Source organism: Nelumbo nucifera, chromosome 1 (assembly GCF_055504915.1).
Source record: "Nelumbo nucifera cultivar China Antique chromosome 1, China Antique-T2T, whole genome shotgun sequence".
In the NCBI taxonomy this organism is placed as follows: Eukaryota; Viridiplantae; Streptophyta; class Magnoliopsida; order Proteales; family Nelumbonaceae; genus Nelumbo; species Nelumbo nucifera.
The window spans coordinates 52,747,761-52,763,270 of NC_142649.1; the positions used below are offsets into that span (position 1 = coordinate 52,747,761).

The 15,510-nt window shown below is 35.7% G+C and overlaps 1 protein-coding gene and 1 long non-coding RNA gene across 4 annotated transcripts in view; one reads left to right on the plus strand and one right to left on the minus strand.

Moving 5' to 3' along the window:
• The window catches only part of LOC148803268 (uncharacterized), a 26,245-nt gene extending 19,625 nt beyond the window's left edge, over nt 1–6,620 (plus strand). The window contains exon 2 of the long non-coding RNA XR_016081431.1: nt 6,299–6,620. This is a non-coding gene — a long non-coding RNA (uncharacterized LOC148803268). The remainder of the gene's footprint in view (nt 1–6,298) is intronic.
• LOC104590805 (protein FLOWERING LOCUS T-like) lies at nt 4,645–12,008 on the minus strand. Of its 3 annotated transcripts, XM_088896754.1 has the most exons (5): nt 11,745–11,992; nt 11,440–11,501; nt 8,833–8,873; nt 6,266–6,482; nt 4,645–4,810 (listed from the first exon to the last, which is right to left on the minus strand). In XM_088896754.1, the coding sequence occupies exons 1-5, from the start codon at nt 11,940–11,942 to the stop codon at nt 4,795–4,797; spliced, it is 534 nt and encodes a 177-aa protein (XP_088752880.1). In that variant the 5' UTR covers nt 11,943–11,992; the 3' UTR covers nt 4,645–4,794. The 3 variants fall into 3 exon arrangements, with proteins under 3 accessions (XP_088752880.1, XP_010247850.2, XP_010247853.1); XM_010249548.3 differs by lacking the exon at nt 4,645–4,810 and having other exon boundaries at nt 5,964–6,482; XM_010249551.2 differs by lacking the exons at nt 4,645–4,810; nt 6,266–6,482 and adding an exon at nt 7,924–8,370 and having other exon boundaries at nt 11,745–12,008.
• Nucleotides 12,009–15,510: the final 3,502 nt, after the last annotated feature.

A 15,510-nucleotide genomic window follows, 5' to 3' on the forward strand; every position in this document is an offset into this window, starting at 1 on the left:
AAGCCCTCTCCTCCACGCCGGTTCTACAGTTACCAAACTTTGATCTCGAGTTCACAGTAGAATGCGATGCATCCGGCACCGGCATCGACGCGATACTACAGTAGCAAGGGCACCCGGTAGCCTTCTTCAGTCGCAACCTGGCCGACCGCCACCTTAAGTTACCCGCCTATGAACGTTGTAGAGAAGATGGGCCGAATGGCCCATAGGTTGCTTGTTCTTTCTTGTTATTTATGTTTTTCTGTAATGGGCCTTATTCTGGGCCCATCCTATCTATATTAAGTTCTTTGTAAATTCTTGCCCAACTAAGGGCCTCTTTGTAATTATTCAAATATATCTTAATAAAATAGTGTTAGGGTGCTGAGAGAGTGTAGGCTCGAAACTCTCATTCTCAGACCCTCATTGCCAAACTCTCAAGCTCTCCTCTCTTCAGTTTTCTTCATGGTATCAGAGTATACCCGAACTTCAATATTCTAGGGCTGGAAGCTTAGGCTCGTATTGCCTGATTCTTGGAGGTCATTGGAAGTGCCCAAGACTTGAATCTCTTGGAGAAGTAGTTCGGTGGCCAGGAAGAATCAGAGAAAAAAAAAAAGGAAGGAACTGTAAGTTGTGTTCAATTCTGTTTTGAAGCTCGAACTGTAAGTTGTGCTCAATTCTGTTTTGAAGCTCGAACTGTAAGTTGTGCCCAGTTTTCTAGTTGTTCTGTATTACTTTCGACTGTGTTTGGACTGTTGAAGTGTCTGAAAAATCTCTAGTTGTTCTGTATTACTCTCGGCTATGTTTGGACTGTTGAAGTGTCCGAAAACTCTGGTTGTTCTGTACTACCTTTGGCTGCCATTGAATCTGGTTTAACCCAGAAATTTTTGGGCTGTTTTTTCACTCCTTGGACTGTCAAAACTGCCGAAACTTGGACTGTCACATCCTTGTAACAAGGTTGTGGATTATTACTTATATTTGGCTGTTTTTTGGGGGTTGTACAAATTGTTCTTGAGGCCTTTTCTCTTTTTTGACAGTGGGGTTGTCTCTATTGCCCACACTGTGTTTGTAAAAAGGGCTATTTCAGCAATACCAAGTGGTATTTACCTTGAAGTCCAGATTTGAAAAGTGTGTTGCCTTCTTGTGGTCGGCTGAACTCTGTTATTGCTTGTCCTCATTCAGTATACTTGTAGAAGTCATCTGAAATCATATTTGGAGTGTTTACATGATGTACTCCTCAGAGTTTGAAAACAAAAGTGCTGCTGAATATGGATTGGTTCAGGGGACTCCAAGTGATTCCTTATTGACTGTGACCACAGTTAAACTAGATGGAACTAATTATCTGGCATTGTCACAATCAGTAAAGATTCATGTATGTAGTAGAGGAAAGTGGGGGTTCATTTTCGGGAGTAAGAAGGCTCCCCCAAAAGATAATTCATCCTACGAGAAGTGGATGCAAGAAAATTACACTGTCATTGGGTGGCTTGTGAACTCAATGCAGCCACAAATCAGCCAACACTATCTATGGATGAATTCTGCAAAAGAAATTTGGGACAGTGTTGCAGAAACCTATTCCCAAAAACTCAATGTGGCCCGGGCATATAAATTGAGAAGTGATGTAAAGAATTTAAGGCAAGGGGAGAAACCTCTTGCTGTATATTTCTCAACCCTAAAGTCCCTATGGCAAGAGATTGACCTAATAGAAGCTGTAACTTGGGACACCACCAATGATGCAGAGACATACAGAAAATTGGTTGAAAGGAACAGGGTATTTGAGTTCTTAACTGGACTAAACCCAGAATATGATATCACAAAACAGAATATTCTTTCCAAGGAGTGTGTCTCTTTGTCACAAGCTTATGCATTGGTGAGTAGTGAAGAGAGCAGAAGGGCTGTCCAGGTTCAAGGGGCTGATATTAATGATCACTTTGCCAATATGGGGATTAAACCTAAAGGGAATGCTGGAACTTCTGGTGGCACAGGAAAGAAAGAAGTTATATGTGAGTATTGCAAGAAGCCGAAGCACAGCAAAGACAAGTGCTGGAAATTACATCCTAATCTTGTTCCCATTCGGTTTCAGAAAAAAACATAATAGTAAAAGATCAGGAAGTGCAAATGTAGCTGTCGGGCCAGATAGTGAAGAGATGTCTGCTTCTACATAGTTGGCAGCCATGAAAGCACAATATGAAAACTTTGGGAAGATGATCAGTCAGCTGAGTGATGTGACCTCTCCTTATTCTTCTAAACTGCTGCCCAGTTGGGCTTCCTTGTATGGCGTGGGACCCAAACATTGATCTACACATCAGCCACATGGGTTCAGCCCAACCTTTGTTACAAGGCCTGGCCGAATACATTGTTATGGACAGCACACCCCTTGAAACCCATCTTATGGGCTCTATGGGCCCAACACTTACCCTAAGTGGTCCCTGGGCCAAGCCACCTTGTACACCCAGGGACTGTGGGCAGATGCAAGATTAGCCCATCAGGTATTATCCTCAATGGTCTTACACATAACCTCTCAGTCTATAAAGATCATACACTACCTGACAAGAGAGGACCTCTCTCTCGGCTGCAAGGTACAGTGTTGCACTCTCAACTTACATGGATCCCGGGAATTAAAACCTTTTGCAAACCATTTCGAAACCATAACATATATATATATATATAATATATATATATATCTTTATATAAATATATTTTGCAAAACAAAATCTCAACAATTGAAATCGGCTATCGGCAGTCTTGGTTTCCATTAGTGAGAGTGCATCCTTGATCATTACCTTTGTCCGACAAAGGGGCTGATCCTGTCACTACGATCACCCACTCAGATGAGCTCTCAGACAGTCCCAACATACCCAGGTTTTGACCCCCGCTAAGGATCTCACTGATTGGTACATCAAAGACAGCCCAATCTAACATCTAGTGTAGTATCATAATCGAGACTAGGGGTTAGGTGTAACTTTCCAGTTTTGCCCATCTATCTCCAAGGTCCAGGGCAATACTGGAAATCTAGTCCTGTTCAAAGGTTCTATTAATCCTACACTGTATGTGCCTAGGGTCTCACCCTGGCAGCTGAGACAGGCCACCCCAACCGACTTGGTGGCACCACAGTGTCAGCCTTGTCAGGATAGGTCTCCCCAGACCGATCCACTGGCTGTGAACATTCTAAACTAACACAAGTCTCATTAAGTGTCCAGTTTAAGGGTATTACACAGAAACATACCAAGGGAACATGAATCAAATATGCACTTTTATTCATTTACAATAAACTCATAAAGTACATCATTCTGATTGAAGCTAGGGGCATACAAAATTGTCTAACATGTAGATCATAACAGATATTAACTGAATGTCTGTTGGTTATCACTCACATCACCTCCACTAGCAACTGCATGATTAGCTCATGTAGGTGGGCCATGTAGATCATAATAGAAATTAACTGAATGTCCTTCCCTGCCATAATATGTACACTTCCTAGTAGTGTTGCCTCTTCCTTTACTACGACGTCCCCCTGAGTCACGATCACCACTACTTCCATCACCACGACCAAACATGGGACTACCACGACCTCCTCGAAATGCATGTCCTCCTCCTCTATTACCACGTCCACCTCCACTCACTACAACAAATACTGATTTGTCAGACGTTGTGGTACTCTTTGTGGGTCCCAATGAAATCCTACGAAGCTGAGCAAATACTTCCTCAAGTGTAAAAAGGGTAGAACCTCCCAATATTTGTGCTCTAACAGGTTCATACTCTGATTTCAGCTCCACTAAGAACCTAGTTACATCTAGTTGCTCCCTTTGTTGTTGTTGAATTTTAACATTTGGAGTTAGGGGATGATAGACTTTGAGTTCATTTATGAGGTTTCTCATACTGGTATAATACTTTTCTAGGGTTTGATTCCCTTACTGTAAATTGAAATACTCCTGATAGAGCTGTACTCTCATAGTATTATCTTGTCCAAAATAAAGTTTCATAGCATGTTCCCATATTTCCTTAGTTGTATCTAAGAACATAATGTTGACACTTATCTTGGGTTCCATACTGTTCCACAACCATGTCATGATTTGGGCATCTTCTTGTTCCCAGTCATCAAACCCTAGAGATTCAGCTGATGGTTTATCTTCCTTCACATGTTTCACCTTCCTCTTCGCCTTGAGAAAAACTTCTACTAACTTGGCCCATGGCACATAATTTTCACCATTAAGTTTAATTGATGTCATCTGCACACCTAGATAGTTTGAGGGGATCATCAAACCAGATTTCTGATCACTACCACCATCTCCAGTTTCTGCTATTGTGTTCCCCAATACTATTTCTAATTCTGAATTATCAACCACCAAACAAATACTGCCATTGTCTCCACATCACTTATAACAATCTCTCAATTAGTCACAATCAAAGAGCTTGATGTAAACCACCATTCAGACACATTCGGCCACTCTTTCAGCCCAATTTGTTTTTCTTTTTTTTTCACACCACTACTGATAACCAACCACCATGACTGTTATTCAAACAACCACCAAGAATCCTCTTGAAACTGCTCAATAGAGGGTCTGGAACACCACAAACACCACCACATGACTACTAGGGCTGTCACTCATGGTGACAACAGTATTAGAACTGTTGTCCTAGAGCTGCTGCACCTTCTTAACACCTGTAATGAGGATTGCGACAGTCCTGGATTACAAAAAAAACCTCGCCACAGCAGCCCAGAGAATAAGAAAAGAAGAAGAAGAGGAGATCGCAGGTCAGGGTACTTGAAACCGCAGCCTTCTTCTCCTTTTGTTTAGCGCTTTGATACCATGTTTTAATGGTTCAGACCAGTCCTGTTCTCAGAAGAAGAAGAAGAAGAAGAAGAAGAAGAGGAAACTGTCAAACTAGAGAAATTAACCCTACTAGTCGACCATAATCTCTATTATAATGTAATTAGAGTACAAGGTCAAATATGCCCCTAATTAAGTATGGGACAAGTGAACTAAAAAAGTCAAAACAGAATTGCCACATCATCACATAACTTAAAACATAATGAAAAGACTAATCTATCCTTACGCGACCAACTCTAACATTGATGAATGGACCATTGATGATTGGGATAGTATAAAAGCAGTCTTTCTTGACACTGTGAATGGAAATAGATTAGTTATTACCAATTGTAACAAGGAAATTGCCTTGCATGATCATCCTTTAACACCCTGTATGAATTGAATCTTTTAAGTGGTGAACATATTTGGATTTTGTTTTCAAACGAGGCATTTTTTGGAGGAAACAGGTGTTGGTATAGGGATGACTCCCAAGCAAGCAATTAGAAGAGGCTCCGATGAAGATTGTAGACAACTGCGAGGGTTTGCCTCTTGCAGTCGTTCTGTTGGAAGGCTTGTTATCAAGAAAAGAGATGAGCTGATCGCATCAATTGGCAGATTGAGCAAGACCAAATACCATGCTCTCAAATTTTGGTTTTGAGCAATTATGATTTACCCTTGAAAGTCATGCTTCCTATATCAATAGTGGATCAAGTAGATTGAGGATGGAAATCAATTTTTTGTTGATTCTCAATGATCTTGGCATGATGCAATAGTATGATTATCGTGACAATTCTGTCCATGGTATTAGATCTTGGTTCTTGACCTTTAGATTGTTGAAAGGGTAATGAATTTAACTGTGGAATTGCTGAACTGGATGGTCAGAATTGACCTTCCACTGTCTTTGGGTGATCTAGGAGCATTGAGAAGGTATATAAGGTGACATTTTACCTATTGGCAGTGAATTTCACGTGCATTTATTGATTTTTTTTTTAATTGATGTGTATTTGTTGAATATTTGGATGTATTTCCATGTCTACGATTTCAGGTTCTCAATGTGGTTTAAAGGGTTCAGACAGATCAAGCCAAGCAATAATCAAGAGCTAATAGACACTAGCCATTTTTTCTGTTAGAGGAAAAGGAAAAAAGTAATTAAAGAAAGAAAAAGATGAAAACACATAATACTAACACACGTAAATATAGTATTTTATTGATCCATTGATTTTACACCAGTGTTAATTGGTTTTATGACATCATCAACATACATACATACATATACCCCTACTCTTTCACTTATACACCTCATGATGAGAACAAAGGGATGTGATGAATAGTCTAGAAGCTCATAAATACCTTTATTTGTTTACAATTGCTATTATATTATGTCTCATCCATCCATGGATGAGCTCTATAGATCTTGCCATTTTTGCTGTTTTGTCTTTTTTGGGTAAATATTATTATTTTTGTATCTAAGAAATTCTATTTACCTCCTTCCACCACAACCCCCCTCCCTTTGGCAGTTGAAATAGACAGCAGCAGATGGTAGCCCGAGGTTGTAAAGCTCAGCAAAGTCTCTGGTGCTGAAATTTTGACGCCACCCTGGAGCATACACAGTCTGCTTACCCAGTTGCCGAAACAATGCAAATACAAAGCGGTGGATCCCAGATGTTGGATTTGGTCTCTCATAGCACACTATCTCTTTACCTGGAACAATTAATATAGGTTAGTAGTTCTAATTTCATAACTCAAGTGTGCCCATCTTACAGCCCAAACTCGTGCCTAAAAATATTGTTTCTCATACTATGGAAAGAAAGATGAAAGGAGGATGGTTTGCTTGACCCACGTGTATTGCTTGCTAATAAAACTTGAACAATAGATCACCAAAGGCAACATACTATTAACGACTGAGATAAAAGTGAGATTAGGGGTGCATGTTAGGACCGGATTAGGTTGGCTTGAGGTCAATCCTAGCCCAACCCGGCCGATGTTTTGAACCTACAACCCTCAACCTTAACCCAATCCGATTTAGTCAACCCTAATCCAACCTAAAATCCTGAACCCTCACCCAACCCAAGGCTTCGGGTTGGACCCAACCTGACATTAAACCTCTCAAATTCTCTTCGTATTTGATCAAGAGATCTGAACATCACTTTTATGACCATATGTTGAACATATTTTTTAGTTGATAATTAATTGTTTAATGATTTTATTGGCTCTTCCAGTATAAAAATGTAAAAGAAATGCTTCAAAAGACTAGAGTCCTATGAATTATAATAAACCTCTTATTAAAAAATCTAAAACCATGAAGTCAGCAATAGTAAAGCATATAATTATGGATTGAAAGTTATTAATGATGACTTGTTATTAGAATTAGGGGTTAAGAATTAAGATAAATGGATTATGATAGTATGTAGTAGGAATATAATACATACAATAACAATAGTAGATTTGGGTTCGGGTTGGCTAAGATCACCCAGAAGGCCAACCCTAATCCAAGCTGAAGTTGGGTGTGTAAAATTCAACCCTAACTCTAAACCTATCATCAACCCAACCCAACTGACTAACCCAGCCCAAAGCCCTAAGTGGGATGTATCCTTTTTTTTTTTTTTATATGAATAAGTGGGTTGTATCCTTTTTTTATATAAGTGGGATGTATCCTCTTACCTCTTTTGGAGTTTTCTCACGGTTGTACTGTGATTCCGTGTAACCCTTTAGCTTGAGAACCATTGACTCTCAACGGTCTATAACATGCACTTGACCTTTTCTACAACTCTTCTTTTAAATAACTGACTCTTAATATTTAGCATATATATCAATGACTTTGCAAATCGAGATATATTGTACGAGACACACTGATATGGTATAATAATATAAACCTTGCTTGGGGCTACAAACGGGAATTGTCTTGTCCCCATACCTATAATCTCACTGAGTTCGGATTTTTTACCCACGGCAACTCTATCCAAATCTATTTGCATAACATTACAGCCACATAATATAATGAATCTAATCCTCTTATATGCTATTATATAAGGGGAGATGTTCTCAATACATGGAGGTAGTTTTTTTTGAGCCTGAATCTTCTATTTATGTTTATCGCAGTCACACATAGAGAATTTCTCATCTTCTACATAATATTATGCAGGGGGAGATATTCCCAATTCACGGGGGTGATATATTGTGAGTAGACATGGGTAAGATTCTAGTGAAAAGAAGATCCAGAGTCGAATTTTCTTGTAGGTAGGAGATCCAGAGTCAACCCCACTAACCTTGGTGACAGCCGGCTTTGATCCCAAGTCTCCGATAAACCAGAAAGATTACTTATAATTGACCCACCATTAGTTGATGTTTGTAAGAGATTTTTTTTTTCTTTTTTAAATGCATAATTGTTGGTATCATCTAGTTAGAGTAAAAAATGATTCATTCTGAATACATAAAATCTTGTTCACCAAAAAAGAAGAAAAATATATAAAATATTGTCCACCAAGAAAAAAAACAGAATACATAAAATGCTCATCAATTACATCAATTACATCAAGGCTATTGACTTCTTTTCCATTTGGACCCACCTGACGCCAAATCTCTGGTAAACCTAAATCATTTGCATTTACATTGGTGTTAATGCATGGGAATGATGGTGGGAGGAATTTTATATCACCTTTTAACCAAAAAATAAAATCCTAGGCTGTGAATAAATCCTTAACATCTTTTTTTTTTTTTTTTTTTTTTCTTCTTTCCAATGCGGGAGATACACTCATACATGCATCCCGACAAGTTGTATTAGAAAATTAAAAGTCATTTGTAAAATTTGTTTCAGTATTTGCCATTCATTTTATTTTTTCTGCCTTTTAGAGAGGCTGGGTGGCATCATGCTTACGTCCTCAATTTCACGAGTAGAATGGAACAACGCAAGTTTAGACTGGTTTCAATTTTCAAGTGGTAATCTCTAAGTCGCAGGTCAGTTTTTTGGGGGAATTAGTCAACACATCACGTAAAAAATGAAAACTAAAGCTAAAAGATATAAAAAGAAATATACGGTGGTTGTTTTACTTACCGAAAGTTGCATCGGTTCCTTCAGGGATGTCAGTCACCAGCCTAGAGTGTTAAAAGTAAACAAGTTAGTACAACCATGATAACAATTATAATAAAAATCAGAGATTCATAGACACACCGAAAGAATGGCTAAATATACTTATCTACAACTCAGTTTGGAAGGAATATAAATACATATATGTACAGTATAAATACATACAAAATATAAGATTTTACACTATATTTACATTTCTACTCCTTCCAAACTCAGCTTACAGGAAAAATCTATACTGCTGCTGGCCAGAAAAAAACATGATACTTTGGACCAATCAAATTTTGTATGATACTGGTTAATTGTTACTTATCACTTCTATGATACTGGTTGATACCATTCTAGTCTCATAGTCAAGCCCCCTAAATCTCCAACAAAAATGCCTTTTTGAATCTTTTTCGAAATGCATGAGAGTGTAAATGGGTAGAGTAGATATTCTAGTTTACTTTTTATGAAAATTTTACAGAGATAGGAATACAAATTACCATTACTGATGAATAGATGTAACACTGAACGTGGGCTTGCGCTGATTTTAGTCCGGTTTGGATATGGGTTTGGGCCCAAAACATTAGGCCTGACTTTTTTTTGGGTCGGGCTCAGATTTCTCAAAAATCGCAGACCCAATAATACTTTATATAACAAAAAATATTTTATATAATAAAATTATATATAATATATATACTTTTTTCATCATCTCTTTTCTCAAGCCATAGTGAGATCTTTCAGTATTTTTGGGTTTTGAGGTTGTTTAGTATGAAAATAAATCAGTTTCCTTGAGTTTTTTTTTTTTTTTTTCACAAGGCTTTGAGCTTTATTGAGGGATGGGCTTAAGTTCAAGATTTAGGTTGGGTCTAGCTGGGGCTCAGGCTTGAATGCGTTCTGTTAATATAGAGGCAAAGCTGGACCCAAACCTTGCTTGTGAATAGGTCTAATTCCAATAAAACTTATCATGGACAAAGATGCTATTTAAAAATTTTAAAGCGTTACATTAGAATTAACAGAAGGGTTGTATTTGTATATTTAATTATTTGAAACATGGAGGGTGGTTTTCGGAGGTCAAAATAGAGGGGAAGCTTTTCTTTTCAGCCAAATATAGGGGAAGTTAGGTTTTGTTTGTTTGCAATGCAAATCTGAACCAGATACAAATTTTGCACTCAGTTCAGTTTTGCATGTATTTCTTTGTAATTATGATTTGTATTCTTATTTGAAACAAAATTTGTTAATTTTTGTCTCATTTGCAACAATTAACAGTACAAATTTTCTTCCGAAAACATCGATGCAAAATTTACAACACCATGCACATACTTCAATTATTTCTCATATAAAGTGGAACCATATAATCTAGCTTTCTACCTCACTATTAAACAAATAACCCTTTTACCTCTATTCTCTTGCATATAAGGGGGAGACAACATCATCTTAATTCATGTTTTACTTCTCACAGACAAATAAGACAAAATCAAATCTGAACCAAAAGAAAAATCAGCCTGAATTTACACAGCCTAATTGCGCTCCCATGCATTTACCCTAATGCAAATGAACAGCAACCAAACTATGCCCTAAGTATTTACTAAGAATCATAAGAAATGTTTTAATAACTTTCCATAATGTTCACTAAAAGAGCTACCTTCAAGTTAGAAGAAAGTAAAAAGTGTCTTATAAGTATATCATCTAATTTTCTAGAATAAGGAAGATCAGTCATCAAAATATCCATCCATAAAGTAACTTATTACTCGTATATCACCCAATAATTTATGTTCATTGAAATTTTCTAGTAGACATCAGGCTTTAGAATGCATGCCAACTTTTAATTGGGACCAAATAAATTTTACAAGTGGCATGTTTAGAGGATGAACTTCAATATGAATAGTTTTTGTTTATTTGTCATAAAAAAATTGATATGGCCATATTAAAAACCAGGAGAGATTACGTAGTAGGGCAGTTTCGTATCAGGTTCAGATATCCAAAACCCTACAAGGGCATTACAATGCAAATCTGAACTGGATATAATTTTTGTACTTGATTCAATTTTGTATCTATTTATCTGTTATAATGATTTGCATTCATTCCTGATACATTTTGTACTTGTACTTTTTGTTTCATTTACACAGTTAAACAGAATGAAGTGCAATTTTTTTTTTATGGAAACAACTAACTTAAAATTTGCATCACCTTCCTCCTATCTCAATCATCTCGTATATGGTTTGGATTACATCATCTTGCTTCGGTGCTTCTTATAATATAAACAAAAAAAATCTCCTATATTCTTTCTCATATAAAATGGAATCCACTTTATTTTACATCTTATTTGACTTCTCACATACAGAAAAAGACGAAAGCAAATCAAAAGCAAAATTAGACCTAAATTTACACTGAGCCAATTTGCATTTCCATACATTTACATTAATGCAAATGAAATTCACAGTGCAAACAACTAAACATGATGATTTTTCCCTACTATATTTTATAGATTCTATTTTGAAATCCCAAAAAAGTGGTTCCAACTTAAATATTTGCAAGGATAGAAACTTAGGGCACGATAAACTTAAGATTGAGAGAGAGAGAGAGGAAAATAACCAGTGCAAATACTCTCTCAGGTTTGGATCACTTGGACTTGGAGCATCAGGGTCGACCATTACCTACAACATGAATAACCAACCTGAAGCCACAGTTCAAGAAAAAAATGTAAAGCTATTAACAACATAAGCATCGTTGGATCAACCACAGCAGATGCAGGAGATTATATTTAAAGAAATATAAAATCTCCATCTAATCTCTCTATAGATTGATTTAGTAAATCATATGATGGTGTAAGAAAACCACGAAGGGTAGGAGTAACAAGAAAAAAATCCTGATTGTGAATTAGAATTGTAAGGACATACCAGCGTGTAAAAGATCCTGAGATCATTGCCTCCAATTTCGACCCTAGGTTGGTTTAACAGGGCCAAGGGCCGAAAGTCATAGCCATTATTGACCTCTCTATTGTTGTAAGTGATCCTAATAGATATGGATCGTTCAAAGGGATCTAACACATCCCCTATTACACGACCAACAACCAAAGGATCCCTTACCCTAGACATGCTACGTGAATGGGTAGAATTCGTTACAATTGGAGGGTGGTCGATGAGATCAGGTTGCCCGTATAAATAGAGGTCGCACTGGCTAAAACTGCCATTACATGTATTGCTGTGGCCCCAACCTTGATGCTCAAAGCGGTGCATGCCAGTCACAGCAATACATCGAAGGGCCTTGATTTACACAAAGTCGGTGCAAAAGTGGATTGCTGGTATCTTGGAATCTACTTTTTTGCACCACCCTAATGTCAAAAAGCTATAGACCAGTTCCATCATTCAACTGATGGGGGACTATTTGTGCTTTGTGCTTGTGGAGGTTAAAAATTCGGTTCAGTTAATTTGAAAAGATTACAAATACAAATGCGTAGAGTTCAAAACTTTATATTTTATATTATTTTGTATATATTTATATTTGCACTCCTTGCAATCGAAGCCTTAAATACAAATTATAAGGATTTGCATTGTAAATATTTGTATTTATAGTAATTTTACGGAATTAAAGCTAAGGCTGCATTTGGAAACAATGCAAATGGAGTGTAAATCCCAGTTTAGGGTAAATTTACACTCTGGCTCACTTTTGCCTGTGTTTGGCAACATTACATTTATGCATTAATAAATGACAGATCAATGTATATTTACATTGATAAAAAGATGTAAAAATATATCAATAAAAAAGAAGTAAATTTGCATTCAAGTGGACTTTTGATAAAAAAGCATAATCTTTATTGGAATTCATGTTTGCATCCATTACAACTAAAAATCTGTTTGGTAATAAGGTAAATTTGTCACTACAAAAATAACCCAATTTTGCAATTTATAGCAACCATTTTACACTCTATATATTTACATTCACATTTATTTGCATTGTTTCCAAGTGCAGCCTAAAGGGTAAATTACAGGGAATTAGCTTGTATTTTGATTAGTGACATTTAAGGGTTTGAAATTTTCACTTTTAACACACATCTATCATGTATTTTCGGATTCTAACACTATGCTCCTGCCATTAGCATTCCATCAGCTAAGTGGAGAAGATTTGCACATGATGTCATGTGGGTCTATAAACATTTCAAAAACACTAAACTACCCTTTCCTTATTTATAAGACCGTTTTATCCTCTCCTTTCTTATCTTCTTTCTTACACATGAAGAAATAGAGCATTGAAGTAACACATTCACAGAATATACCTGCATTTGCTCATCAACCTAAATATCCCAGAAGCTAGCGGTTTCATTCTCAAGCAAGCAGGTATGCACTATGAACCTATGTAGCCGTTATTCCAACCTTCATTTCAAAATGAGGTTTTCGTTTGAGCTTCCATTTAGGGTTCAGACACTACGTCGTTGCTCTTATCAAGAACTCATTTGGTGATGTTTAGCAATTTAGACTATTTCGTTTTATCTTCCTTAACAGGATTTTGGTAAGTTTTCCAAAATTTTGAGATTTTAATTCTTGTTCTCTATTTGGTTGTTTCTTTCTCCCTTTATTGGTTGATGGGTTTTGTGCTCCCTATTATAGAATAAAAATTTATTTGGGGCCCTCACCTAACAGCTTAAGTTTTAGGTTGAATTGTCACCCCATAAGGATGGCCATGTTAGATGGCTTCCCTTGTTCTATTACCTCAACCCTATATTTATAGAGAGGGTGCATTATTCCCTTTCCAAGCCTCTAGAGTTGTCACTTCGGCATGCCCCTCTCCCTTTCCCACCCCTAATAAATACATGTTGCATCAAAATTGTTTATTTCTACTAATCCTCACTTCACAATTTCCTAGAAGTCTTTCTAAAATCTCTCTCTCTCTCTCTCTTCACACCCCTAAAACCTCTCCAACACATTAGGAAACTTCTCCGATTTTTATGCTACCCTTAGTGGACCTTATCTTTTTGATCAACCTCCTATCATATTTATCATCTTTCCATTTTCTTCTTTCTCTCAACGTATTCCTCTTGCTTTCTTTTCATCTCGATGATCACATGTTAGATAACCCATTTTTTAAATAATGTTACATAAACATGACCCATTAAATATAATTATTGCCTTTAATCATGTATTTTACATATGCTACATGTAAAATTACATAATTAACCTGAACTTCCCTAAATTAATATCAATTTAATTTAATTTAACTTAGATTAACTTAAATTAACTTAAACTTCCCTAACTAGTGCTAATTTAATTAACCTAATAACTTAATTCAAGTTTAATCTTTTCTTGATACTATTTGCTATGTGTAAAGTCACCTAATTAAATTAAAGAACTAATTTATTTTAATTAGAACATTAATTAAATTTAGCTAATTAATAAATAAGCTATTTGAATAGCTAATTAAAGTATTACCTAATTAAATTAAGTAACATAACTATCCAATTAGTTCATTTAATTAAGTTAAATGAACTTAAATTAAGTACTGTAATTAATCAACTTTAAATTAAGCTACCCAAGTTAATCTACATAACCTAATTAATGAAGTTAATCTTAACCCAATATTTTAAAAAGTCAAATTGAAAATGGAACCATCTTTGCCTCTAGGTTCTAGGTTAGCAGTTCAATCATTGGGTTTGAAATGGATCCACTTATGATATTCATCCATGTTACCACTAGTTTAGGGCTATAGGTTCAATCATCATGTTTGAAATGGATCCACCGATGATATTCATCAATATTTTAAGGGAAATTGTCTAAAACTCACCATGAGTTTTCAACATTTCTCTTAAACTCACAACTTTTCAAAATGTCTAAAACTCACCATGTTAGTAAGTTTTTATTTTCCAAAACCCACCCTTCATTAGTGCACCGTTATGCTTCTTAATAGAGATGTCCATGTCAGCACAAATAACAAATTTCATGACCAAATTACCCTTGAATGGCGAGTTAGAGGAAAAATGGTCCTTCTTAGTTTTCAATTTTCTTATTTTTTTTGCATTTTTAGTGTTTTATTATAATTTCCAATGTTTTTTATAATTTCTATTTTTTTACATTTTCTATTTTCTAGAATCTATAATTTTTCCTATACTTTTTGTTATTTATTTGTAATTTTTGTGTTTTTCTATAATTTTTGGTGTTTTTTCTACAATTTTTATTTTCTGATTTTGTTTTTCAATTTCTATAGTTTCTATAATTTGAAAATAATTTTTTATTTTGTTTTGCAATTTCTATAATTTTTATATTTTTTTTGTAATTTCTATGATTTTATGTATTTTATATTTGAAAATATTTTATGAACTTTTTTCTTTTTTTCATGTCTAAATATTAAAATGGAAATATATTAACACACTGTTATTTTATTTTTATATATTTTATATTTTTCTATGAAGGTGAAAATGGTAATATATTAACACCCGTTGGTTTGTTTAATGTCAAGTTAGTGACATGGTGAGTTTTAGACACTTTGAAAAGTTGTGGTGAGTTTAAGAGAAATGTTGAAAACTCATGGTGAGTTTTAGACAATTTCCAATATTTTAAAAATCTACCTGCATCAAAACCACTTTGGCCACTGGATTTTGGGTTAGCGGTTCAATTGTCGGGTTTGAAATGGATCTACTTATGATATTCATCAATGTTTTAAAAACCAACCCAG

Coding starts and splice junctions, on each gene's coding strand:
- LOC104590805 (XM_088896754.1), bottom strand. CDS start 11,942: ATGTCTAGGGTAAGGGATCCTTTGGTTGTTGGTCGTGTAATAGGGGAT. Junction 8,874..11,439: donor CTGAGAGAGTATTTGCACTG/GTTATTTTCCTC, acceptor TTAACACTCTAG/GCTGGTGACTGACATCCCTG. Junction 6,483..8,832: donor AGGAACCGATGCAACTTTCG/GTAAGTAAAACA, acceptor TAATTGTTCCAG/GTAAAGAGATAGTGTGCTAT.